Genomic DNA, 25,781 nt, shown 5'->3' on the forward strand with positions numbered 1-25,781 from the left:
ATTTGGTTGTGACTGCAGACCAGTGGGTCAGGTCTCTGCAAGGAAAAACTCACCATCTGGTCTAATTCCCTCTAATGTGAAGGAGGAAAGTGAGGTTCAGAGAGATGATAGGAGGTGCTCAAGGTCACACGTGCACTTAAAGGCAGAACTGGATTCACATCCACTTCTCACCGGACACCCTGGGAAGTTGGGAAGGAGAGAGATTGCTTGTTCTGTCCTACAGTGATCATCTGAAGAGAAAAGCAGGCTTCATTCTGAAGACAAAGGTGCAGAGAAATCAGAAGCAGTGATATGATCACCACCACCAAAGCTTAATTATCCACAGAGATGGCAGAAACTATCGCCTCCAACAAGGTTTTGACATTTGTGGACTTGGGTCTTCTCTCTAGGCAAGGTTTCCCAGGGCTGCTACCTATAAGCAGCATGGAATGGTTCATATTACGCCTTCTCTTATTTCCTTGGCTTACTCACTGGAAAGGAGTACATAATAGGCCTGGGCTGGGGGAGGGGAGAAGGCTAAAGCAAAGGGGAGGAGGGGGAGGGGAGACAGGAAAGGAGGAGGAGGGCAGAGAAAGAGAAATAGGGAAAACCCCCAATTCTTGGTAATCCACTCAATGGATTATCAGCCCATTAATACGTGAGAACTGACAGCAGCATTGCTAGAAGTAAGTTGTTTCAGCCTAGATAAGAGAAAGGCAGAGCCAGATAAGTGATACCCTCCTGTTCAGTCACTCCTTTACAGGGTTTTTTGGTGTGTTTTCAGTGCCCATGCTGTGTGCAAGGCCCTGTGGCTCCAGGAACCTACCACCTAGGAAATCAGTTACCAAGAAGTATCAGAGGCATTACTGTCTTAGGAGGCAGCTTGTCTGAAATCCTGGGGTGGGAGTAGGGACAGCTAAAATCCTGAGGAATGGGAGAGGAGGGGAGGGGAAAGAGGAGCAGGAAGGGAGGTGGATGGGAGGGAAGCTGTTTTGGGAAGGAGGTGACAGCAGAGTAAGAAGGCAAAGGGGATTCCAAGGCAGGGAAGAAGGAGTGAAATGAAGGCTATGAGTGATAAATTGTCTGTTGGGGTCCATTTTGGCTGGACCCAAGAATATGTAAGAGGCCCTAGGGTTAAATACACTGAGACAATGTCCCACGAACGCCTTGGGAAAGATATGGGAACCCTGGAAGTTTTAGAACAATGGATGGCAAGACCAATGCTAACCTTCTTAAGAAGAAACAGGGCAGTGGAGAGATGGCGGTGGTTGCAAGGGGCTGTGTTGAGGGTGTGGCAGGAAAAAAACTACTAGGTGTAGGAGATTAAGAGGCTGAGCAGAAGAAGCAGCCTCCAGAGATATCCCAGAGGAAAGATGGGAGCCTGGATGGGAGGTGTGTGGAGACAGAAGAGTGAATGAGCAGCGATGTTGAGATTTCTCAGCTAGGGGCCTGGAGGGAGGGGGAACCATACGTGTGGTTGGGAAGGCAGGAAATGGTCACACAGGAGCTGAGTCTCTGGACAAAAGAGCTGAGAAATGTCTCCCCTGGGATAGATTCTCCTCCTGGCCTGTCTGTTGTCTCAAAACAAGCCTGAGGTAGTGGGTGGGAGATGAGTCTCTTGTTTCTAGGCCAGAGTTTGTTCTGCCTCAGTACATGGGTTCCAAACCCAAGGAAGTTTGGTCAGTTGGCAATTACGAGCCGGAACAAAGAAGAGAATGGACAATTCTCTGTAATACACCTCGGCTCCATCAAATGGAAGCTTGAAAGGGCTAGCCTCTCTGAAGAAAGCACAGTCAGCTGCATTGTGTGTGTGTGTGTGTGTGTGTGTGTGTGTGTGTGTGTGTTTGTGTGTGACAACAAGGCCCTTTCATGTAACCTTCTGCCCCTGTCACTCTGCCGCTAGACCCTGAGGTCCTGGGGGGCCCGGGGCCCACTTACTGCCTCTGTGCCCCCAGTGCCTGGCACAGGTCCTGGAGCAGCAATGCTCCCGGGGACGGCCGAGGAGGGGGTACCGAAGAGGGAAGACGTGAAATCTGAGTTGAGCTTAAATCCAAGTCTGAGGGAGAGCATTCCACTCTGTCCATTTTGGCTAATGACTTGATCCCTGAAGGCAAAGGAACAAATTAAAGCCAGAAGTGACTTTTCTTTAAGGGAAGCCCTGATAATAAACGTGGTTCACTTTGGTCTTGGGAGATGAAAATTGCTGCATATAAAAAATATATATAAATATGTCCACAGTGAAAAGGGAGGCCAGCCCAAATATCGTGGGATAGAAAGAAGTGGGGCCTCTATTTCTCTGTCACTGAAGGAAGGGAGCTAAAGTGCCATTCATTCAAGACACATTTTATTGAGGTCTTACTTACTACATTCCAGGAATTGTGCCAAGTGGTGAGACTAGGGAGGGATAAGGGGGCCCCTGCCCCCACAAACTCACATTTTTTCCTCTACCAAAGCAGGTGTAGGAGAAGAGAGGAGCCATTGATGGAAGAAACTGCTTCCAAGAGACAGGTTAGAGCTTGAGCAACTCAGCAAGAACTTGCTGCAGGCAGGTGAACTAGCACAGGCAAACCCAGCCCTGGTGGTGGCAGATAAGCAGGTGCGCATGCGCAGAGCCAGCACAAGGAGCGCGAGGATGCTCTTACAAGCTATACGTGCAGGACACTGGAACTTTCACTTAAGGGAACTCTATCACGTTGAAGGATTTGACATACAAAAGAGAACATGCTCTGGACTGTACCTTAGCAAAGCCATTTTAAAAAGGAAATGGGAAAGAGGGAAAAAGGAGGCAGGGGACAAGTTAGGACGCATTTGGAGTCATGCAAAGGAGGTGAGTACTTGCCATTATAAAATAAGTAAGTCAAGGAGATGAAAAGTACAGCATAGGGAACACAGTCAATAATAAAAAAAGAAGTGGAAGAAGAAGAAAAAGGAGGAAGGGCAAGGGCTTGAGTGGGGATGCAAAATTCTTAGTAGAGGCAAAGCCAGTGAGGGAAGGAGCCATGAATATAAAAGGCCCTGGATCACACTGATCCTCTCCTCAGCAGGCGTTGATGCAAAGCCAGACAGGAATCTTGGAGAAGAAGACAAGGTCTGTGCCAATGCAGTGATGCTCCTTCTGAACCCAGAAGTTCAAGTCTGCAATTTCAGGAGGGTGCTGCAATCTTTGGGACCTACCCCATGCATTTCCACCTGCTGGATGACTCTTACAAGTCTTGGTGGACAGCCCTTGGCCCTCCAAAGTCATGACCTGGCCTTCACTCCAAATGAATGAGTAAGTAAATATCCAAGCTCAATGCACCTCCCTTTATACTAAAGTTTGACAGGATGTAAACTCATGACCAAGAAAAATGAGGTTTCCTCTAACAACTATGTGAATGACAGAAAAAATTCATCTTGTCACCCACATTAAAGGCCTAGGGGATAGGCCTATTTAAGAAGCTGAAGGGGGGCGCCTGGGTGGCGCAGTCGGTTAAGCGTCCGACTTCAGCCAGGTCACGATCTCGCGGTCCGGGAGTTCGAGCCCCACGTCAGGCTCTGGGCTGATGGCTCAGAGCCTGGAGCCAGTTTCCGATTCTGTGTCTCCCTCTCTCTCTGCCCCTCCCCCGTTCATGCTCTGTCTCTCTCTGTCCCAAAAATAAATAAACGTTGAAAAAAAAATTTAAAAAAAAAAAAAAAAAAAAAAAAAAGAAGCTGAAGGAAGGCTCTAGGGGGATAATTAAATTCCTGAGTCAGGAAGACAATAGTGATTATTTTTTAGAAGACTGGAGGAACAAAAGTTTGCGGGTTTTAGATAAACAGATGACAAAAGGAGCCCATTTGCGATGCCAGACTTGACAAGGAGAACCCTAAGGGCTTAGATTCTCTGAAAAGACAAACATCTTGGAGTGTTTACCTCTCAGACTTCTGAGTGTGATTTTTAGATTTGCCTTGGAGTCTGGTACCCACAGTCTTTCAACATTTCTGCCCAACCCTATACTAATGGGTCAATACATTGAGGGCTCACTACATTGAGGGCTTTAAATTGTTTTTAGTCAATTCCTAGATTAAAGGGAAAGAAATTGGACTCTTGACAAGAACAGTGGCAGCTCATATCCATAGACAGCCTAAGTGGACCAAGCACTGTTTTTTAACTATGTTTTATATTCATTACCTACTTCTCAGAACCATCTTGTAAGGTAGGTGCTATTATCATCAAATCTACTTTCCAGATGGGGAAACTGAGCCTGGCTGACTTTATACATCAGCCCAGAGTCATGTAACTAGCCATAGCAGGCCTGGGACTGGAAGCCTGGTGGTTTGACTCCAGAGCCCACCCCTACCCTCACTTAGCCTATGTTGCTAAATGGCGTAATGTTTGGTAAAGTTTAGGCTGCAGTCCAGTCTTTGATTGTACATGGGAACAAATATTCTCTTCACAAGGGTCAAGAGTATATTCCAGAGACAAAAGGAATAAAAGGACTCTAAGTCAGAAACATAGCTCTTGCACCTATATAAACTATGAAATAAAATAATCACATCTTTGAAGTGTCTGACAGCTTGGCAAAATGGCCTAAAGAATGCTGGGAGTGAGTTTCTGTGGAACCCAGCTTGGAAAACCCATGTGTGATTCGTGCTTCCTCCTCTAGAGAAGCCTGAATCAGTATCAACTGCATTGTTGACTGAATCAATATCATCCTGAACTGTTGAAGGCTCTGTCCTGGTTTCCAAACTTATTCCTCCCTTTATATGTTTAATACATATCTGATGAATGAAGTAATGAATGAATGAGTGAATGAGTGAGCCTGTGTTTCTTCTTCCTTCCTTAGTCTTTCTTACTACCTCCCTTCCACACTTGCTGCCTATCTCCTCAAAGGAAACAGAGTCACAGCATTGGCTAAGATTTTACAACTGCTCCCTACAGCCTGATGTGAAACGCAAATTTGTCTCATCTTCAGACAAATTAACGTACCAGGTCTTTATCTAAGCCCTATCTACCCCAAAACCACCATTTGCTATGTCAATACTTATTCGTGGCCAGGAGACTCTTTGAACTTGCGAGTCCTTTTCCTTGGAATGCTCTCCCTTACTCTTATCATTAATATGTAGACTGTCAGAACCAGAAGGGACCTCAGGAATCAAGCCCGACCTCCTACCTACGGCTGGAAATCTCTTCAAAACATCCTTGACCCACCCACAATCAACCAAGCCCCGTTTTGAAAATGATCCTTCATTTGCCACTTGAAGTTGTTAAAAGCTTACCTCTGTTAAGAAAACTTCCCTCACTAATTAAGAAATCATTCATTCATTTACTCATATTTGTTTATCAGACACACTGAGTGTCTGTTATATGCCAGGAAATGTGCTGGGTCATGGAGGCCATGAAGATGAATAAGCCATGATTCCTACACACTGTTCTTTAGAATCTAATAGTCTGGGTCTGCAGAACAGATATGTGACCAGTATTATCATAATTCTGGAAGATACACCATCAGTGTGTGTACCTATATGTAATGGGACAGAAAGGCAAATAATTAATGATTCCTCTCAGGAGGAATGGGGCTTGATCTAGGGAGACTTCACAGGGAAAGCACCATGAAAAGCTAACTTTTGAAGGAGGAGAAGTCTGGAATATTCAAATCAACAAAGTGGAATGAGGTGGCCACAGGGGGCTGAGCATCTCAAACTTACTGTGCACTGATAATTCCTTCATATCACATTACTTCAGGCTACTAAATAATTTGTATTCACTGGAAGAGTATTTTGTACACTGCCTGTGGCTCGGTGAATTGGTCTAATCCTTTTAGAAAGCAATACATAAAATAAATAAATAAATCAAGAACTATACAATGGCCTTAACTTAGATCTAGTAATCACATCTGTGGGAATCTACCTTGAGGAAATCATTAGCAAATATGGAAAGGATTATATGCATGGAGATAATATATATTAGATTACCAAAATAGGGGAAGAATCAGAAAGTGAGTCTCCAATGTGTTTCACTGGAAAATCAGCAAACGAACTACAGTACATTTATTAGAGGGGGTCATTTATTATGCAGCTCTTAGTTTTGGATATTATATGACAACTTGGAAATATTTATTCATCTAATGCTAACTGGAAAACAGCAACAAATGTGTGTATGTGATCACAACTTTATTTTAAAAATCATATACATAACAAAAAGGGTCTAAGAAGAAATGGCACCAAAATGCTAGTAAACATTGGGCTGAAATGAGGTAAGTCTGGGAGACATGTTCCCTTCTTTTCTCTATTTTCAAGCCTTCTGTTATATGGTTGTTTTGTTCCCTTATAACCTGTAAGGAGTTTTGTGTAGTCGCACGCGCGCGTGTGTGTGTGCGCGCGTTTTGTTTAATCTACAGAATGAATTTCACTCTCTACAATCGTGGTATAAACTTCTTCCAGAAGCCACTAAATCTTCTAGTTCTCGCTGTTTTTTCCCCTCTTCTCATTACTTTGTAAAGTGCCCACGTCTGAACACATAGTGGATGTCCATTCAGTGATAAGGTGGCTGACAAAGTTCAGCCTATATCCCTGCACGTGGCTTTCCTAGGGTTCAAGACCATTAAGAGAATCAGCAATACTTGACAAACCCGGCTTTTATATGTGTTAGATGTTCTTCTAAGCACTTTTCAGATACTAATTCATTAAATACAACAATCCTATGAGGTAGATATTATTATTAATATCTTTGTTTTTTTTTACAGCTAAAGCAAATTGACACACATAAAAAGTTAGCCACTTACCCAAAACCGTCCAAATACTTGGGTCACAGAGCCAGGATTTGAACCCAGAGAGTAGAGCTCAAGTGTCTCTGCTCTTAAGGATTCAAAAGAGGAACCTTTGAAAGAGCCAGCTATGGGGCGCCTGGGTGGCGCAGTCGGTTAAGCGTCCGACTTCAGCTAGGTCACGATCTCGCGGTCCGTGAGTTCGAGCCCCGCGTCGGGCTCTGGGCTGATGGCTCAGAGCCTGGAGCCTGTTTCCGATTCTGTGTCTCCCTCTCTCTCTGCCCCTCCCCCGTTCATGCTCTGTCTCTCTCTGTCCCAAAAATAAATAAAAAACGTTGAAAAAAAAATTAAAAAAAAAAAAAAAAAGAAAGAGCCAGCTATCTAGACAGACAGGTAGACAGGCCAGGAAGACCTACATGGATAGCTGGGTGGTGGGGTAGGGGAGTAATGTTGGAGGGTGGGGGTTGGGAGCCATATTTAATGTAAGCCCCTTCCCAAATGGAAGCCTCAGCTCTGGCAGCAATTTCTGTCTGATAGGATGGCAGACATTGAGTGGCATCTGGAGTATGAGTGATCACCTCTGTGTAAAAACCTGGCTCAATGCTGGAGAGGGATCAGAGATAGTACTTAGATAAAGGAAAAAGCATAAGGGAGCTACATATTTCCATAAACTGTATCTTGATATTTTCCTACCCTATAGCTCCCAAAGCAGATATAACTGTTTCTCTCCTGATAAGTTTGTTTAGATTATAAAGTACAAATTTTTTCCTGGAATTTTAGATACCTCAGAACTAGAACAGACATTTTATGGCCATCTAATCTAGACCCTGTCCATCCCTCTACCCTTAACATACATACACACATTCTTATAAACAGAAGAGGAGAAATATCCACTAGAAATAACAAGCAAGGGACCCAGTGCACAAAAAGGTATCTGTGACCCCCCCTATTGCGAGTGATTAACCAAAGGAGGCAGGAGCCATTATGCAAACACAATGACAGGTCCAATGACAAAGTTCCAAGTGATTCTTCTGATGGGTCCCACTGATGTTTCTCCACATACATTCTGGATTGAATAAATGTTTAGATGATATGGCTGACCTCTTGGTCCTATGTTTTTAATTCATTAGTTTCAAATCTTATGAAGAGGCTTCTCAAATATCTACCCCAATGAAAGGTCAGGATTATTCACAAGAAACCAAGAGTCTGAAGGCAGCTTATCTAAGTTGGGACATTTATCATGGAGATTTCATGGCTTCCAAACCACATCTGAAATGACTGTGTTCTACCAGCCTGTACTACCCGCACTCCTACTTTCAAGCCTTATCCAAGAACAAGGAGAGGCTCTCTCACTGGAAATATACCTCTCATCCCCTACACAAAACATCCCAACTTTTTAAGAGAAAATCTGACATGTTACCCAGCCCCACTTGAGTAGAGTAGGGGACTCTTCTATATTCTCCACGTTAAAGATGCTATGTGTCCTTACTCTTCCTAATGACAATCTATTCTTAAATTTCAGACTTCACTATTTCCTTTTCAGCTTTATCAATGCCAGAAACCATGGCAAAATACCTGAGACCAAACTTCTCATATCATAGAGGAGGAGAGGAAGCCCAAGAAGAAAAGGATATTACCCTAGTGTCAAGGTGGTGACAGAGTTGCTCTCGGTTCTCATTCCAGGACTCCTTTTGCCCTACCCTCCCTCAACTTCCATGTGGCACTGAAGGTGACACTGTGTAGCCATGAAGCCCAGGAGGAAGCAGAGACTGCCCCAGTCATTTCCCTACCTCTTCCCTAGCCCTTTTTGCAGACCCCTTGTGTGAACCTGCCCCCAGTAAAAGGAAAGATAATAGGATCTTACTCATCTCCATGTACTCTGGAGTCAGTCCGGTGTATGGCTCCAAGCTGTAGTCTAGGTCCCACTGCTCTGGATGCTTTGAGTGGGCAGAGTCAGTTTCTCCAGGTTCTGTCTCATCTTTCAGCTTCCGAAATAGTTTCTTTAGTTTCCTGGAAAAGAAATGGACCAGTCACTAAAAGCCTTTGGAAGACAGAGTTAGTTATACAGACAGAAGGAGGAGAAAAACTAAGGCTTTTTGACACTTCAGTTATCTCTGCTCCAAGGACACACAGAAGGACACTAAAAAGACTACTTTTCTCTTAAAGACAACCTGGGGTTTTTCAACAGGATAAGGAAAGGTTCCCCCCAAAAAGGTTCAGGTTTCTTCAAAACCAAAGAAACTGAATTCTTCCTACTGTTTGATGAGCAGCAAAAGAGTTGGCCCTTCTTGCCAAATGCTGAGATCATCCTATTGTCTAACAGGTGATCTATCCACCCTCTTCATGGGGAAGAGAGGATGCCCAGAAAGTACTAGAAAGATGCTTTCCTCCAAGCTCAAACATTTTCAGGTCTTAATAACATAAACAGTACCATATTTTTCATTAAATCCAAACTAAATGTTGTCAACTACTCTTATGGGTTGAAGTGAGTCCCCCAAGATTCACCTGTTGAAGCACTAATCCCAGATGTGCCTGCATTTGACTACAGGGCTTTTAGTAGGTAATTAAGATTAAGTGAGGTCATAAATCTGGGGTATTAATCCAATAGGACTGGTAGCTTTATAAGAAAAGGAAGAGACAGTGATCTTTCTCTCTCCACCATGTGAGGAAGGACACAGTAAGAAGATGGTTATTGCAAGCCAAGAAGAGGGCCCTCATTAGAAACCAAACTCTACCAATTCTTGATCTTCGACTTTCCAGCATCCAGAACTGTGAGAAATGAATTCCTGTTGTTTATGCCACCCAGTCTATGATATTTTGTTATGGAAGCCCAAGGAGACTAAGTCAACCAAGATAATAATGGCCCAGCCTCTCAGTGCTTGGATGAGAATTGAGTGAAACAATGTCTATATGATCCTTAGCATAATATCTGGACATAGTAAGCATTCAATAGGTAATTAATATTTTTATTTTATTTTATTTTATTTTTTTCAACGTTTATTTATTTTTGGGACAGAGAGAGACAGAGCATGAACGGGGGAGGGGCAGAGAGAGAGGGAGACACAGAATCGGAAACAGGCTCCAGGCTCCGAGCCATCAGCCCAGAGCCCGACACGGGGCTCGAACTCACGGACTGCGAGATCGTGACCTGGCTGAAGTTGGACGCTTAACCAACTGCGCCACCCAGGCGCCCCATTAATATTTTTATTTTTAATATTAAATGCTAAAATATGCCTGAGGATATGGTCTTTTCATACTTCCCATTAATGCACAATCATAGGGAATGAAATTAGGTAAAGGAACAAGGTGCCAATTCTGCTAATCAATCTAAGAGAAAGTTTCTAGGAGATAGTTGGGAGGAGAATTAATAGCAGAACAGTTAGAATCATAGACTTGAAAAGTTAAAGGGATTTTGAAGTCCATGCTCCATTCAATGCAGGAATTCCCCCCACATTCCCTACACAAGATGATTTAACCCCTGTGTTTCCAGAAGAACATTCTCATATCATTAGGTATAGCATTCCATTGTTAGAAAGTGCTTCTCACAGTTAGTGGAAATCTAATGGTTCAAAACAATGTTTTGATCAGTGTCTTGTCTACTACCATTTGTCATCAAGAAGATGTAGTATAGTAGTGTAGTGTAGTGGGTAGAAGTCTGATCTTTGATGTCAGAAAATAATTGTTTAAAACCCAGTTTCACAACTCACCAGCTATATTTTCTTGGTCAAGCTATTAAAACTCCGTAAGATTTAATTTCTTACCTATGAGAAAATAAATATCAGCTACCCCATAGGGTCAGTTAAGGAGATAATCTCTGTAACATGCTTAGCTTAGGGCTTGGTACATGCTAAGAGCTCAATAAATATATTTATCCTTGTCCCTGTCATCACCGTCATCATTATCACCATCACCATCACAGAAGGATTTAAAGAATGAGTTGAGATCCACAGAAGCCACAGTAAAATACAGTATTTCATAATAAAAGAGCAAGCAAGAATTCTGTGATAATAAGAAATTGAGAAAAATCTAGGTGAAGCCTAAAGATTCTGAAGCCAAATAGTTTGGACTGGCTGAGACCCTGTCTGTAGGTCAGGGCAAAAGGAGAAGTGAAGAAAAAAAAAATGAAAGAGAGAAAAAAAGAAAAAGAAAAAAGAGAGAAGGAGGGAAGGATGGAGGAAGGGATGGTCTGGAATCAGAACTAAAATTGAGACTTTTCCTCCAGAGAGCAGTAATCAGAAAAGGTGGCCAAATTTTTAGTAAAGAATAATCAGTGGTTTTAATTAAATATGGAAAATGGAGCACATGTATATATCTCTTTTCTGAAACGTGACTAAAATGATAGTGAATGAATTTTAGAATGAACAAAACCACAAGGTTAAAGAAAACAGTCATGAATACAGCAGTGTATAAGAGATGTTAATAAATATCTTAGAAGACAGACAGTGGATAAAGGGGTTAGCAAAGCTGTGATGGCTGAACACCAAGTGCCTGCAGTGAAAAGCAGCAGAAAAAAAAGCAAGCCCTCTCATGCTGGAATCTCAAAAAGGTTCAGAAGTTTTAGGCACTAGGTACTGCTAAAGGCAGGCAATAGTGATTGGTCAAGGCACTGCTTAAGGAGGAAGAGTAGACCCTAGTGTCTCTGCCCAACCATATTGCCCAGGTGACTGACTACCACTTCTCCCACAGGAGGATTAAGAAGTTTATTAATTAATCAGCAGAATTAAGAAGTTTATTCAGAGGAAAAAATGAACTGGGGAAATTACAGATCTGAAATGAGTCCAATAAGATGATCGGAAGTAAAAAAATCAATAAACTCATAGAAAAAAATAGAAAAGAAATAAATAGACAATAGGAAAGAAAAGATAAGACAATAGGAAAGAAAAAATAGAAAAGAAAATAAATAGACAATAAGAAAGAAAAAATAAGCAACTCCAACATTTAATCAGAAAGAGAAGACAGAGAAAATGGCAAGGAAAGCATAAAGAAATATAAGAAAATGTCCAGAGCTGAAAGATATGCATTTTCTGATTGGAAGGACCTACTCAGCATAATGATGAAAAAAAGGACTTCCACCAAAGCCCATCACCATGAGATTTCACAACTCTAGGAACAATGAACATGATTCTAAAAGCTTCCATGACTAGAGAGACAAACAGATTCTCTAAAAATTATTTGGAACAAAAAGATATTAGAATTCTCAACATCAGTCCTTGACATTAGAAAGCCCCAGGGAAATTTATTAATATTGAGAAGGCAAATGATTTTTAGCAAGGGATTTTATACCTAGCCAAAGTATACATCAAGTGCAAAGGCAGAAGAAAAAATGTAAAACATGCCTTTAAAAACAAGGTTTTTAAAAAGATATCTATGCATCCACTCTTGTGAAGTTCCTGGAGAATGAATTTCACCAACCAATGATATAAAACAAGAAAGGTAACAATGGAATCCAGCAAACAAGAAATTACAGAAAAAGGAAGTGCTAGATCTAACTGGGATTCACAGCTATATAGAAGGTTCAGTGAACAGTTTTGGTTTGAACAGGAGAATGAAGATTCCCAGAGGATGGTCTCCAAGAAAAAACAAGACATCTGATGTATTAAATGAGGCCATATAGCTGGGAAAATGGACACTTAAGTACTGCCAATAATGTGTAGTAAGTATCATGAAGGGAGAAATTTAGGTAATTATGACAAAATAAAACAAAGAAAACTAACCTGACCTGAAGCAGGGGATGTTTTCCCCAAGGAAGAGATGCATAAACCAACTAAATGATAAAAGATGGCAGAAGCATAGGAAAGGGAGAGTGGCATGATGGGTGAAGATGTGTTCTAGGCAGAGGAGATCATCTGTGCAGCGGCCAAAGGCAAATATGAGAACAGCTCAGAGAAGGGACTGAATGGAGTTCCACATGCTCGGAGCATGGAGTAGGAGAGGAAAAGTGAGGAAAGAGAAGAGCAAGAAGGCAGCACAAGTCTATGGCATGGAAAGTTAGCCATATTAGGCAGTGGCCCAGCTGACAGATTATGGCAGCAGAGTCTAGGGTAATTGCAGTGGACATGAGAAGGAGGAGGCAGACTGAGACAGGCTCAGGAAGCAGACTTAAGAAGCTGTGGTGACCTGTACGTGGGAAAGAGAGGAACCAAGGACCATTTTGGGGTCTTCAGGCTTGCGTGTGGATGGTGGCACAGTTTGCTGCGACAAGGAACACTAGAGAAGAGGCCCTTTTGATGAGGGGGAGGCAGGCGTGTCAAGGCAGAGGATCCCACAGGACAAGTAAGTAGGGATGTCTAGTAAGCATTTTATACATGGGTCTAGAGCCCTGAAAACAGATTTGGGTGGAAGCTAACAATAATGAGAATCATCCTGGAGAGAGCAACCAAAACCATAGCAATGAGCCCCACCTGTGGATGGAGCACAGGGAAGGAATACCAACAGTCCAGGGATGGGGAGAGGGAGAGGAGCTTTCCAAGGGCAGGAAAGCAGAAGTCACAGGAACAGAAGGCCAACTGCTAGACCATGTAGCAAAGAAGGGAAGGGCAGAAGGGGAGCTTCAGGAATGACACTGTAGTCACTGTGTAATACACTGTGGGCACGTCGAAGACGATGAGGGGAAAAACAACCCACAAGTAATTCTTATGAACCCTTCCTTCCCAGAAGCTGCCCTTCTGGAGATCTCAGTGACCATTAAAAAAATTAATAAAGAAGGTCCCTCAAGAATAGGATTTAACAGGAATCCTGCAAATTGTATACCATACAGATGGGCTGTTTGGAAAACTTCAGATTACGATTCCGGCTGTACGATGCACTCACTCGTTAAAATAACTCCTTTGATGTTACCCCCTTGTCCTTTTCATCTGCTCTGCTATTTTTCCATCCCTTTTTAATGACAGGTCCGAGAAACTGTCTGGAAGGCTTGGAGCCTTTCCTTTGCTTGTGCTCCATGGGCTCATCCCAAGACCATGGTGATTGTCTGTCACACCTTAGGCCTTCCCACTGCAGGAATCTGGGGCCTAGGCAGCTCCGTATGCCTCAAGCGTCATTAAAGAAGGCAGGACTAAGCACTAAATGAGCCAAACAAGATGAACACAGCAACCTCTGAGCTATGATTCCTCTCCCTGACACCTGACAAGGTTCAAATTTGTTCCTTAAACTTCTGATTCATGGCCAGATTCCACTGTCTTTGAGAACACAGACCTCCTTTGCCTGTGATGGCTTTAAAGAGAGACTGTTTTATGTCTTGAAATGTAATATTTATCACATTTACTGAAAAAAAAAAAAGCATAAAGTTTATAGAATCTTACTGGCCGTGTCCAGGGTACATTACAACTATTTGGGGATGTGATCTGGTGTTTTTAGTAAGAATAGGGATGGGGGGACATTTTGCTAGTGGAAGTATTGATCTATTTGCTCTCAGACTTTGCCCAGGAAAGAATCTGGCATTTGGGAAAGGTAGGCATTTTACCTTTTATTAAAAAAAAAAAAAAAACACCCATCTTTCTGAATGATAAAAGGCTCATTTCCAACTTTCCTTCAAGGAAGACTGGAACTAAGTTTGAGAGAAAATTATAGTGAGAAGTTAGGATGTGGGGTGGCACGTTTTAGGGGCACCATCTGATTCATACCAAAAGTCTATATTGCACAAACACATATGGGAAAGGCAGGGTGTGGGGGGCAGCAGTGAGGGAACAGAAACCCCCGATAGGGGACTCAGGTAATAAATAGCACAAGATCAGATTCTGCCATACCGCCCACCATGTCTGAAGTCATCTCAGATGGAGCTGCCGATGAGCATTGTTCTGGGGCCTGTAATGTTTAAAACCATCCAGTTCCTCTCTGGAAAGCATCTGTTACATCTGTGTCAGGCCCCAGGAGCCTGGGGTTGCTAAGTGGGGATAGTTCAAGGCCAGATCACGCAACCCAGTTTTATTTATTATCATGTCCTCAATTAGTCACAGAGCTGCCTTTAAAGAGCCTAGTGCCCCCAGTTTTATGGCCTCCCTTTGAAGCACTTTGTGTTTCCATCCCCAGGGTCTCTGAATCAGGCCAAGCCAAGGTGGGACTGCTGCCGTCTGGTGGAAGGTGCCTGGAGGGAGCTGGGCTTCTGCACGGCCCTGTCTGGGACACCTGCCAGATTTAGGGGCAGCAAAGGAGAGTCTGAGAGAGTTGGTGGAGCTTATCCAGGTCCCAAAGGGCAGCTGTACAGTAACCATGGACATGCCTAGTATCTGTGCCAGCCTTGTGGAAGCCTGTGGGATTAAGAAGTGATAATATTGCTCTAAAGCAACGTTTCCCAAGCAACAGTCACATTCCAACAGCAGTTCATTTGACACCTTTGGAGGTCCTTACACTTGGCCCTCATCTCATTAGATGCTCCCGTTCAGCTCATTTCCTGCTCCTGTTCAGCCCCTCTGATGGCGGTTAAGGAGAAAACCCCAGTCTGCTGCTGGCATGTCTTTAACAACTCCCCAGTGCCCGTGCAGCTTCCTTTAGAACAAAGAGAATGCGGATCTTAAGCTAATGTCATTGGTTATTTAATAATGTTTACTTCTGACTGTATTTCTTTCTACTGTGATTTGCTGTTCACAGTAGCTGATAGTGTTCATGTTCCATTTTCAGAAATGTAATGAATTTAAATAAAACATGAGTTGCTTTAGAGGAAATTAATATGCAACAGTCACTTAGGTAGTTATGGAGAAAAAAACTTAAAGGTTAGTTCACAAATCACCAAAGATTGGACACGGTGTTCTACAAGAAGCCTACTAGAGTATACAATTCTCAAAGGCATTAAAATTGTGGTTATGGTATGTTTGTAAGACACACACACACACACACACACACACACACACAGAATCTACTAAGAATGTTGCATCCTTCACCCTCAGGGAGAGAGGTAACTGACTACCTGGCTTACTGATAAAGGTCACTTAGATAGTCTCTTAATATTTTAAAACTTTCTTTGGAAGAATCTTAGAAAACCACTTCCAGAAGTAGATGATAAACATCTTCTAATTGTATAATCTCATGTTTTTTTTACCCCAAATATTCTTAACTAGTATAATCACCTACCTAACTCCTCAGCCTTGCTTCTGTTTTTAAAAATCAAATCGGGTATCTAAGACTAATATTTACCTCCCTTGGGGAAAGAATTTGATGTAGGCTCTGAAGGTACATGACTCAAAGGCCATCAGGCCCTGAACAGAAGAGAAAAACAGTGCTCCTGACTTGATCTTTTTAATCTCACTCTTGGGCTTGCAACAGTCACAAAGCGTCACTTACAAACATAAAGCTAATGACATTCAGTAACACCTTGGCTGCCTGGAGGCCCTAAGAACAGTTCTTCCTTTCTCGGATTTCATATGCTCTATTTTCGAGATAGCTGAGCATTTATGCAACCTTTATTTGTACATAAGCCAGGCTTATGAAAATCTTTCTAGAATAACTTTAACAAGGTCACAAAGTGAGTATACTACAATGGCTCAATTTAAACCCAGATCTGTTGGACAATCTCTGTCTTACTGAAATGTGCTACCCCCTCCAAAGAATTCAAGACCAATGGGTCTTATTCTTATCATTTATACCTCTTCTTCCTGTCAGGTCAACTGTCATATCTCTTTTGACTTGGAAAGACTCCTTTTTATTTTCTTGCTTATTTCATGTTTCTCAACTGTGTCATTCATATAAGGATATCTCCAGGTGCTTAAACTCTGGATTGGATGGGGTCTAATTTATTGAGAGTGGGTTCTGAGCAAGGAGGGGAAAATCCAAAAATCACCATCATAGTGATTTCATGTAACTGAACTCAAAATACAACCTGTAAAATTACAAGAACTTTGGAGACAGAAGACTCCAGGGCTTGGTAGAAGGATTTCTGCTCTACATCCTCAGGGATTAATTACATACTTATTATTATAATTAACTATATATCTTATGTAGTTCACATATATATTATAATTAACTACACAGTTAAATTGTATGTGTCCTTTAGCAACCTAGAAACTGAAATGAGGAACAATCTTTTGAAACAGAAGTAACTTGTATTTGGAAGCAGCAGTGCCCAGTTTTGTTGAGTAGAGGACATGGTCACAGAATGTCACAGCTGAAATGAGAACACCTTGGAGATGATTCTAATGCCATTATTTTCATCAGGAGATGAGGACAGCAAGACTTAGAGAAGTGATTTGTCCCCAGCTTCATGAGTCACTGTACAATTTCCATCAATTAATTAAAGTGTGGCATATTAAACACATATCAAGCATAAACAAGAAAATTTAGCCTTTGAGGCAAACAGCCATGTGTTAACTTCATCTGTTATGAAGTAGATGGGTGGGGGACATGCCAATACACTGTCCAAACATATGCCTGAGCTCTTGCCTCTCTTCTATCTATAAAAGGCCTCTGGTCCAGAGTAAATGGGCTAAGTAGTAGAGCAGATGTCCAGGCATAAATAAGTCTCATGCCTGCAAGCTGTATACAATTCCATCCACAGCAGAATAATGATACACTGGAAGGACAGGTGTCTTTCCCAGATGTCTGAAGGAGAATGGACACTTTCCTTTGTAGCAGCAGTGGAGGGGCTGGTCCCTTGGCTTCAAAGGAGCCAGATGTGGCTTTGGTACATCTTTTCTTGGTCTGTATATTTTCTGGATGTTTCTCCACAACAAATGTAGTCTCTCTCTGAGATGGTAAGCTCCTAGGGAACAGTGACCATGTGTCTTACCAGCTTTGCTTGACTATCACCGAATGACTGTCAACCAGAAAGCTGGGGATGGGGCACAGTTTCAGAGGGCTGGGTTTCTCAAAATTGATGATTTCCGGACTGGTGACCAGAGGCTGGCTGCAGCAGGGAGGTGAAACAAGATGTCCAGACACCAACATTCTTGCCAGTCCTCATACCAGAAAAACACACACCCAAGAGCCATCTGAGATTGTGTCAGTGTGAGGACAGAAAAGCACCCTAAGCATTCAGCCTAAGTAATGGTATGAGAACACCAAAAAGCAATAGAAATGTGTGGTGGTGGTGGTGGTGGTAGTGGTGGTGGCAGCGGCAGTCAGGGGAGGGGGGAGGGGTTACATTTTTCTTTGACCTGAAGGTAGATTTTCACTTACTGCATTTTCTTTCCTTTTAGATCTAGTGCCTACAAGTCTGTGTTTATTTTCAAGTCGATCTCAATGCAACACTTAAGGGAAAGAAGTCCTTCTGTGAAATCTGTATAAAACCATGTGGGAGGAGAGAAAAGATCCACATGCAAATCCAGCCTGAGCTTCACCAGCTCTGCACCCTTCCCTCCTCCAAGACCACATGTGTCTAAAGTATTACATAGTATTTCCCCCTTTCGTATCCATTTCTACCCACCATAATGAAAGTCTACATTACTTATTCAGTGGGAGGACAGCGAGCATTAAAAATATTTTACACTTTGAGGTCCGAGATACCTGAGTCCTGGCTCTGCCACTTAGTCATTACATTACTTAAGCAAGTGCTTAATCTTTCAGAGCCTCAAACCTCCCCAATCAGATGGGTAGACAAGCCTCGTGGGAGGGGCCCTGCCTCATGGGGAAAACTATTGGCAAGTGGGCAGAGGAGTAAATAACCAGGCTCTCTGAGGGGAGGAGGCAGGGAGCATCCTGCTGAAAGTCTGGCCCTGCTGGGCTAGGACCTGGTGGCAAGTGAGGAGATAAGAAAAATTCATTACATACGGGACTCCGATCTCAAAGATGTTATTCTGGATCAGCTGCTTCCCCAACATGATGATGCTGAGCTGAATGCAGAGCTCCATAAGGCAGCCTCCCGGAGCACACTGCCCAGAAGAGAAGATAACAGTAGATGTGGTTAAGACCAAGGGGAGCTCAGAGAAGCAAGGGCAAAAAGTAAAGCTTGCGAAACGGGGTAAGGGTGAGGCTGAGGCCAGGGGGGCACCTACAAACAACCAGCCAGCCATGGATCACTGGTGGCTATACTTGCCTCTTCCATGCGGTAGCCATCAAATACATAAACGTAGCTTCCAGGTCTGCCCACGAACCTGAAATCCACAAGCATGGGAGAGTTAGGGAAGGAGAAAGGCAGGGTTGCTTGTAGGCATGGCCTTCAGAGTGGAACAGCCACCACCTGGTGTCCTCTTTGAAAGTAGGGGCTAAATCACTTAGGGCCCTCACCTGTACTACCCAGGGTTCCAGGGAATAGGGGCTGAGGCTGGAGCTGGTGTGGGGCTGGGAAGGTCACATGTGTGGGTGTGCATGTGTGACAGTCTCTGAGCCTAAACACCACACGGTTTGCATGATATCTAAGTGTACTTTCTGTGCACCTTCTTCCCCCAACTAATGCCAAGAATTGAGTTCTGATTGCAGCTCCTCGGTGAGAGCTTTTGATTTCCCAGGAAATGAAGGAGGAGACAGGCCAAAGTTGCAAGTACAGATTCCTGGGGTCCGAAAAGAAAAATCCAGACTCCTAACTGAAAGCATCTGAAGGAATGGAAGCAGCCTGCCTCATGCTTCTCCCAAGTAGGGTCTATTTTACTGGGGAACAAGAGGATGGGGCAGGTGGGGGTGAAGCAGAGAGGTAAAAGCCAATCATGGAACCAGACAGGTAATGAGAAGATTCCTTTTCACTTGTAATGTCAGCCCCTCATCCACCTGTTGAAATCCTACCCATCTATTTAAGGCTCAGCTCAAATCTTTCCTTCTCTGTGAAGTCTTCTTACTGTCTCTGTTCACAATTACATATTTCCCCATCACTTTCTTAACACTTCTCTTATGGCATTTACTGCAGTGTGCTGTTGACAAGACCATCTTTTTCAATATGCCACAAATTTACCTAAGGGTCGGGACCCTATTTTTTGGCCTGGAATTTCCATGCATAAAATTTGCTATGGATATTAAATCTAGAGACAAAGCACCAGTGGAATATATACCCATTAATACAGACAGTCTCTCTACTACTATAATTTCATAAGAGTCAAGAGCAGAGATCCCAGGAAGGACGCTGTGGTTTTGGTAAAAAAACTTTTATAAGAAACTATCAAATATGTACAAGAACAGTTCTTGCTATCAATGCCTGCTTGATGAGATTTTAGTGATAGGAAAGCTTCCTGACAGTTAATCATTACTGGGAAATCTCCTTATAGGTAGCCAAGTGATCTAACCATGAAAAGTATTCATCAGAAGTCATTTTACATCCAGACAGTCTATATAATAAAGAATCTGACTGGCCTTTGTTGTTGATTCTTGGGAAAGCCTCTACATCCTTAGAATTTCTTGGTTGGAGTCTCTTTGTTATTCATGGTGGCCTCTTGGGACTATACCTAAATTTATGCTAATGAGATCACTCAGGATGGGGGAGGCTGTGCCAGAAAAACCAACTATGTGATTAGAGGGTTGAACCTTTGATCCATGTAATAGCAGCCTGACCTCAGGGAGAGAAGGAGGACTGGAGGTTGAGCTCAGTCACATGGTGAATGATCTAACCAATCATACCTACCTACGTACCGCAACCTTACAAATTCTGGCCACTGAGGCTTGGATGAGCTTCATGGTTGGTGGTACACATCAACGTGCCAGGAAACTGATCCATCTTGAGGACACGGAAGCTTCTGTTTAAGACCTTCCTAAATCTCACCCTATGTGCCTCTCCCATTTGCTGGTTTGGATTTGTACCCCCTTTCTATCGTAAAACTGTAATTTTAAGTGCAGCACATTCCTGAGTTCTGTGAGTCATTCTAGAGAATTATCAAACCTGAGGAGTTAGTGGTCATAGCCAGTGGGTACCAATCACGAGTGGCATAGGAACCCCAGGGCCTGCAGCTAGTGTTCGGAGTGAGCAGTCTCGTGGAAGATCATGCCCTTACTTGGTGAAGTATGTGCTAACTCAGGGTAGCTAGTGTCAGAAATGCATTGAAAGACTTCCAAATCACTCACCAGACCTGAAATTTCCTCCTATGTCATCCTCAAAGTTGGGATGTCTAGATTATTCTAAGACTCACCCTCTGGGGCCCAGGGTCAAATCCCTGCAGTTTCCCTGGTTACCTGAATCTGAAGATTCTAATCCCAAATGATGTGGTGCGAATGCCATTGCTTCAGGAATGACAAGGTGGGGACAGAAGTGGGGAATAGGACTGAATGGGCAGCAGGGACAAGCTGACTCTAGCAGGGACCCCTGTCTTAGTGACAAGTCACCACGTGTGACACCATTATACTCACCGCCCCTTGAAAAAGGCCACATAGAAGATAGGCGAGTAGGCATTGACAAACTTTAGCAAGAAAGCTTTGAGTATCAGGCGCTCTTCAAAAGTCTGTTCTGTTTTTGGAACCTCTGAAAGATAAGAGCAAAGATGCTAAGACTGAGAGGCATATTTTTCACCTCTTCAGAGTTTTAATCCCTATTACATAAGCCATTGGTCTCTTGGCTCTTACTGCTTCAGGGTAGAAACCAAGAGACCTGTCTCTCTAGCACAGCAGAACTGAAGTCATCTGGGAGTCCCAAATGGTTTACCAGATACTATGAGGCTACAGAAGGCCAAGGGTACATATAATCATCACCTTTCTCCTTCCACTTCCCTCTTCTTACCCACTCTAGCAATGGTTTCTTACCATACCCCTCTGAGGGAGATCTTGGCTGGCAGAACTTTCTCCAACCACCCTCTCTTCATCAAGGGGTAGTCAGCTTTTCCCTGTGTGATTGCTGCTTCCATAAGATTTTATCTGAACAAAATCCCTGATGAAAAAGGCTTGTTAACCAATGAACAACAGTCAATAGGCAGCAAAGACTTGTCTTGGGCACCATGACATTGTTCCTCTTTTCCGCCTCCTCCATTTCTAGCAGGACAGCCTGGATCTGTGTGCTTTCTGGATAGGCTGAGACACTTCTCATGCACTCACTCAAATGATGAAGGATCATCAGATAAGTGAAATAAGCACAAGCCTAATAATGTCTCAAACTCGGGGGTCACAGCCCCATTGAGTTCTATGAGGTCCAAGCAGAGGAGCTAGCTGATAATCCCCAAAGGGGCCTGAGAAATACTGAGCAGAAAACCTCACTGATGCCTTTGGAAGACCCGAGACCCACGGGATGCTCGGTGGACAACTGGGCAGAGTGTTTGATGGGGATTTCATAGACTGTGACAAATGGCTCGGCAAAGATAGGAGGTTAAAGGGTCACATTTCAGGGGCAGAAAGAAAGCACCAGCCCTGTATCATGTGCACTGATAAGTATCGCCTGAAAGCGTGCTGAGCACAAGGCCAAAGTACCAGGACCACGCCAGCCAGGAGGTTCCGTGTCCAGATGAGGCTGACACACGGACCCACCTGACTTGTCTGCCCACCTGACTCACACATAGCTTTTGTCAGAATCCTTGGAAAAGTGGACACAAAACTCTGTTCCCTCCCCTGGAATTCCTTTCCCTGGGCCCTCCTCTCATGTACAAATCCTTCATATCCTTTACCATTCAGATCAGATGTTGCCTATAATCTCCTTTCTGAAGCCTTCCCAGATGATGTCAGATGGTAGAAATCTCTTTTTCTCCTACAGTATTTTACATTTCTCTGTATTAATTACCCACATCCAAGCCCTTTGAAAACCACAACAGTAGCTTTAATTAATCTTCTGTCTTACTTGGGGTGGCCCTTTGTGTCAAGAAGTAAGCAGTTTGGGAGTAAGTGGCTTATTTGGGAAGTGCTCCCAGGAAGCTTGGGGTAGTGAGACAGGAGTGGGGAAGACAGCACGGATGTGTTCACGAACAATTTAATGCAGCAGGCTACCAGGGCTCAGTCCCACTGGGGGGTCTTCTTAGAGACTGTGAAACACCCCTCATAATTATTACACTGAGGAGTGAGAGCAAGTGGAGCCCCTACCTGGTTGAAGGTTACTGCTGGACTTGACTCCCTAGCACTTCCACCTTGTCCTATGCATGGGCTGAGCATGCTCACAACCAGAGAACACCCACATGCAGGGAGCTGCAGTGACCTCCTGGGTGGCCAAAGGGATCATGCGCTATGCAGGAGTGTCTGCTCTGATCTGCTCCACACCTGTTGCATACATCTGCTATCTCACGTCATCCTTACCTACTTGTGTTGGGGGGGGGGGGGGAGACAGTACATCTCACTGTTATAAATAAAGGCAGCTCAGATCCAGAGAGATTAGAGCCTTGCTCAAGATCACACAGCCACAGTGGCTCTTATGGGTTACGTAAGAGTTAAGGTTTTGAACTCATATCTGCCTGTCTTCAAAGACAATTTTTACTCTGCCGCACTGTGAAATCAAGATCTTTGATTACTGTTTACATTGCACATCCTCTGTCACCTCCCCACCCTCCACCCGCAGTCTAACATGATATATACCTAGGAAATATCTGTGACTGTTCAGTCCACATTAATTGAACACCCGCCAGGATGAATAAAGACTTCACACTCCTCAAAGAGCTTAATTTAGCAAGGTCTCTGTGAAAACCTTTTGCAAACTGCTAAGTCTTTTCAAGATTGAATCTATGAGTGGCAAGGTATCATTTCCCCTCAGGTCATGGCGGAAGGGGATCTTAGGGAAAGAATGCTGTATTTCCATGATCTGTTTTCCCACACAGCACAGTGCGCCCCTCATTCATTTGCAATCTTAGAACACAATCCTAAGGATAAGAGACAGTGCCCAACATCATCGGTGTGGTCCAAACACAAGCAGAAACCTACTAAAGAGACAGTCACAGGCATATGTGAGCTCTTGGGGATGAATGGCCCTGGGAGGGGCCTTGAGAATGGGAAAGCTTAGAGATGCAGGTAGTGATCACAATTGTGATCTGGCCTTGACTTCTCTCTAGGCTGAAAGAGCCTTGGGAGATGAGAGCTACTCATTGTCTAGTCATGTCCTAGCTCCCATGAGCCCTAAGAAACATGGCATCATCCCTAGGCAGACAGTGACACGGAAAACCAGCTCATTCTCCAAGTGCCTCATCATCTTGAAGCCTACTTGAGTTTGCTTATGCTTACGAACAGTCCTAGAGGCCCTGGCAGGCCATGCCGAACCTACAGAGCACCCAGTCACGCTATTCTGGGCTCAGCTGTGTGTTGAGGGGAGTGACTATTTGATTGTGTTACTCCAGAGGTGGCTGTAGGGGCATATTTTTGCATCAGACACACCTGATTTCAAATGCAGAGCATAATTAGAGGTCTGAACTTCTATAAAAAGAATGATGACATCCGCCCAACAGGGTTGCCCTGAAAACTGCATAGGATTCTTAGAAAGCCCTCAGCCTAGTGCTTGGCAAGTGCCAGACCTCAATCAAGGATAGCTCCTGTTGTCCTAAAGTGTTCTCTTCTTGCATCATCTCCTCCAAGCTGGCAGCCCTGCTTTCTGCAGCACGGTTGGGCCATCCGTGGCCAGGTGTTTGTGCATATGTCTTAGCCCCAAAGATTCTGGGCATCCTTTCCATGTTGTTTAATGAGCACTTTCTACCAATCAACGGGGAGGATAGTGAGATCCTGCTGGCACATAGCTGGGAAAATCTAATCGAAACAGCCCGTCCTCACCTCTGCAGAAGTCTACCACCCAAGCTTCCCGAGGTTCTCCAGACAACTATGAAAATAAACACTGCCAGGGAATCTGGAGACACTGTCCTCATTTTATAGGAGATGAAGTTGGAAAAGTCTACCGTGCTATCCCTCAGCTGGCAGACAGCTTGGTAGTTTTCTCCTTCCTTCCGCGCCTGGAGGGACACGGCATTGCACATGAGACAGAAGTCAGGGCCAGTCCCACACTGCCTTGCCCAATAAGCATTTGGATAATGATCTGTGTTCACCATTGACAGTGAACACTGCCTCAGCTGCTATTTCTTCTTTAGTTTATGTACATCAGCAAAGCCCCTCAGATATTTAAACTGTAAGGCCTTTTCTGTTCCTGCTACAAATTCTGCCTGACAAAGAGGCCAGTGCATCCCTGTTTGATTTATGCTTCTTAAGTCTTCCCTGGGCTCAAGATCCACATCCCTTTCTTCGGTCTGATTCCTATTCTCCTTGACAAAAGAAAAAAATGCTGAGGCCCAGGAAATGCTTACCATCAATTTCTAAGGTCACTTTCCATTTTAAGATCTCATAACCATAGGGGTGCCTGGGTGGCTCAGTCTGTTAAGCGTCTGACTTTAGCTCAGGTCATGATCTCATGGTTTGTGGGTTCAGGTACCGTGTCGGGCTCTGTGCTGACAGCTCAGAGCCTGGAGCCTGCTTCAGATTCTCCCTCTCTCTTTCTCTCTCTCTGTGCTCCTCCCTGGCTTGTGCTCTCTCTCTCAAAAATAAATAAACATTAAAAAAAAAGATCTCATAACTGTGAACCCCCATGTGGCTGTTAACCCTCACTTTCCCAAGCCCCATGCCACCCTCCCCTCGCCATGCATGGTTTGGGTGGCAAAACAATGAGCATAGTCAGATACACCTTCTGGTAGGCCACAGCTATCACTAGATGTACTCTTCTAAGCATATTTATTGAAAGAATGAATAAATGAATGAATGAATGAATGAATGACATGAAAAAATATGATCTGGAATAGTGAAAAAATATTTATCATTTATTAAAAATTCCCTGTCATATTCCAAGGACCACTGTTTGTGGGTATGGAGTCACAAGAAAGACAGATCTGCCTAATTTCAATTTCAATTTAATTTAATCGATTTAAATTTCCCTACCTTATCCACAAGATAAGAGCTGGGGATGTTGGGGTTAGATGCAGGGCCATGCCCATGCCACACGAGGGGCAGGGAGGGACAGGAGGTGAGGTGCTCTCTGCCAAAGAAATGTAAGTGATGGGGGAGGGGCAGAGGCACCCAGCAGAAATGTTCATTAACTTCCCTGTCATTTGTAGTGGGATCCCATCATTAGCATCTCCACAGAATCTTTAGCAAAGATGCATTAAAACCTGTTTTCCTCACCAGTGTTGAAAGAATTCTGGGTTTGTTCTTAGGGGAGGGATATGCCAAAGGACTGAGTCCTGCTTCAACATGGCCACAGGTCATGAACAGAGACCACCATGTGCCCTGTTGTCTTACAGAGGAGAAAGAGACACAGAGAGAAGGAAGGAGGGAAAGGGAAAGAAGGAAGGAGGAGGG

General features: G+C 43.7%; 1 protein-coding gene across 1 annotated transcript in view; it reads right to left on the reverse strand.

Moving 5' to 3' along the window:
• ANO2 (anoctamin 2) overlaps positions 1-25,781 on the reverse strand; it is a 257,957-nt gene that overhangs the window by 23,595 nt on the left and 208,581 nt on the right. The window contains exons 14-17 of the mRNA XM_047866504.1: positions 20,898-21,009; positions 18,667-18,724; positions 18,402-18,502; positions 8,569-8,714 (exon numbers count right to left, since the gene is read on the reverse strand). Coding sequence (XP_047722460.1) covers positions 8,569-8,714; positions 18,402-18,502; positions 18,667-18,724; positions 20,898-21,009 — 417 coding nt within the window. The remainder of the gene's footprint in view (positions 1-8,568; positions 8,715-18,401; positions 18,503-18,666; positions 18,725-20,897; positions 21,010-25,781) is intronic.

The sequence above is a fragment of the Prionailurus viverrinus genome, chromosome B4 (assembly GCF_022837055.1).
Source record: "Prionailurus viverrinus isolate Anna chromosome B4, UM_Priviv_1.0, whole genome shotgun sequence".
Classification (NCBI taxonomy): domain Eukaryota; kingdom Metazoa; phylum Chordata; class Mammalia; order Carnivora; family Felidae; genus Prionailurus; species Prionailurus viverrinus.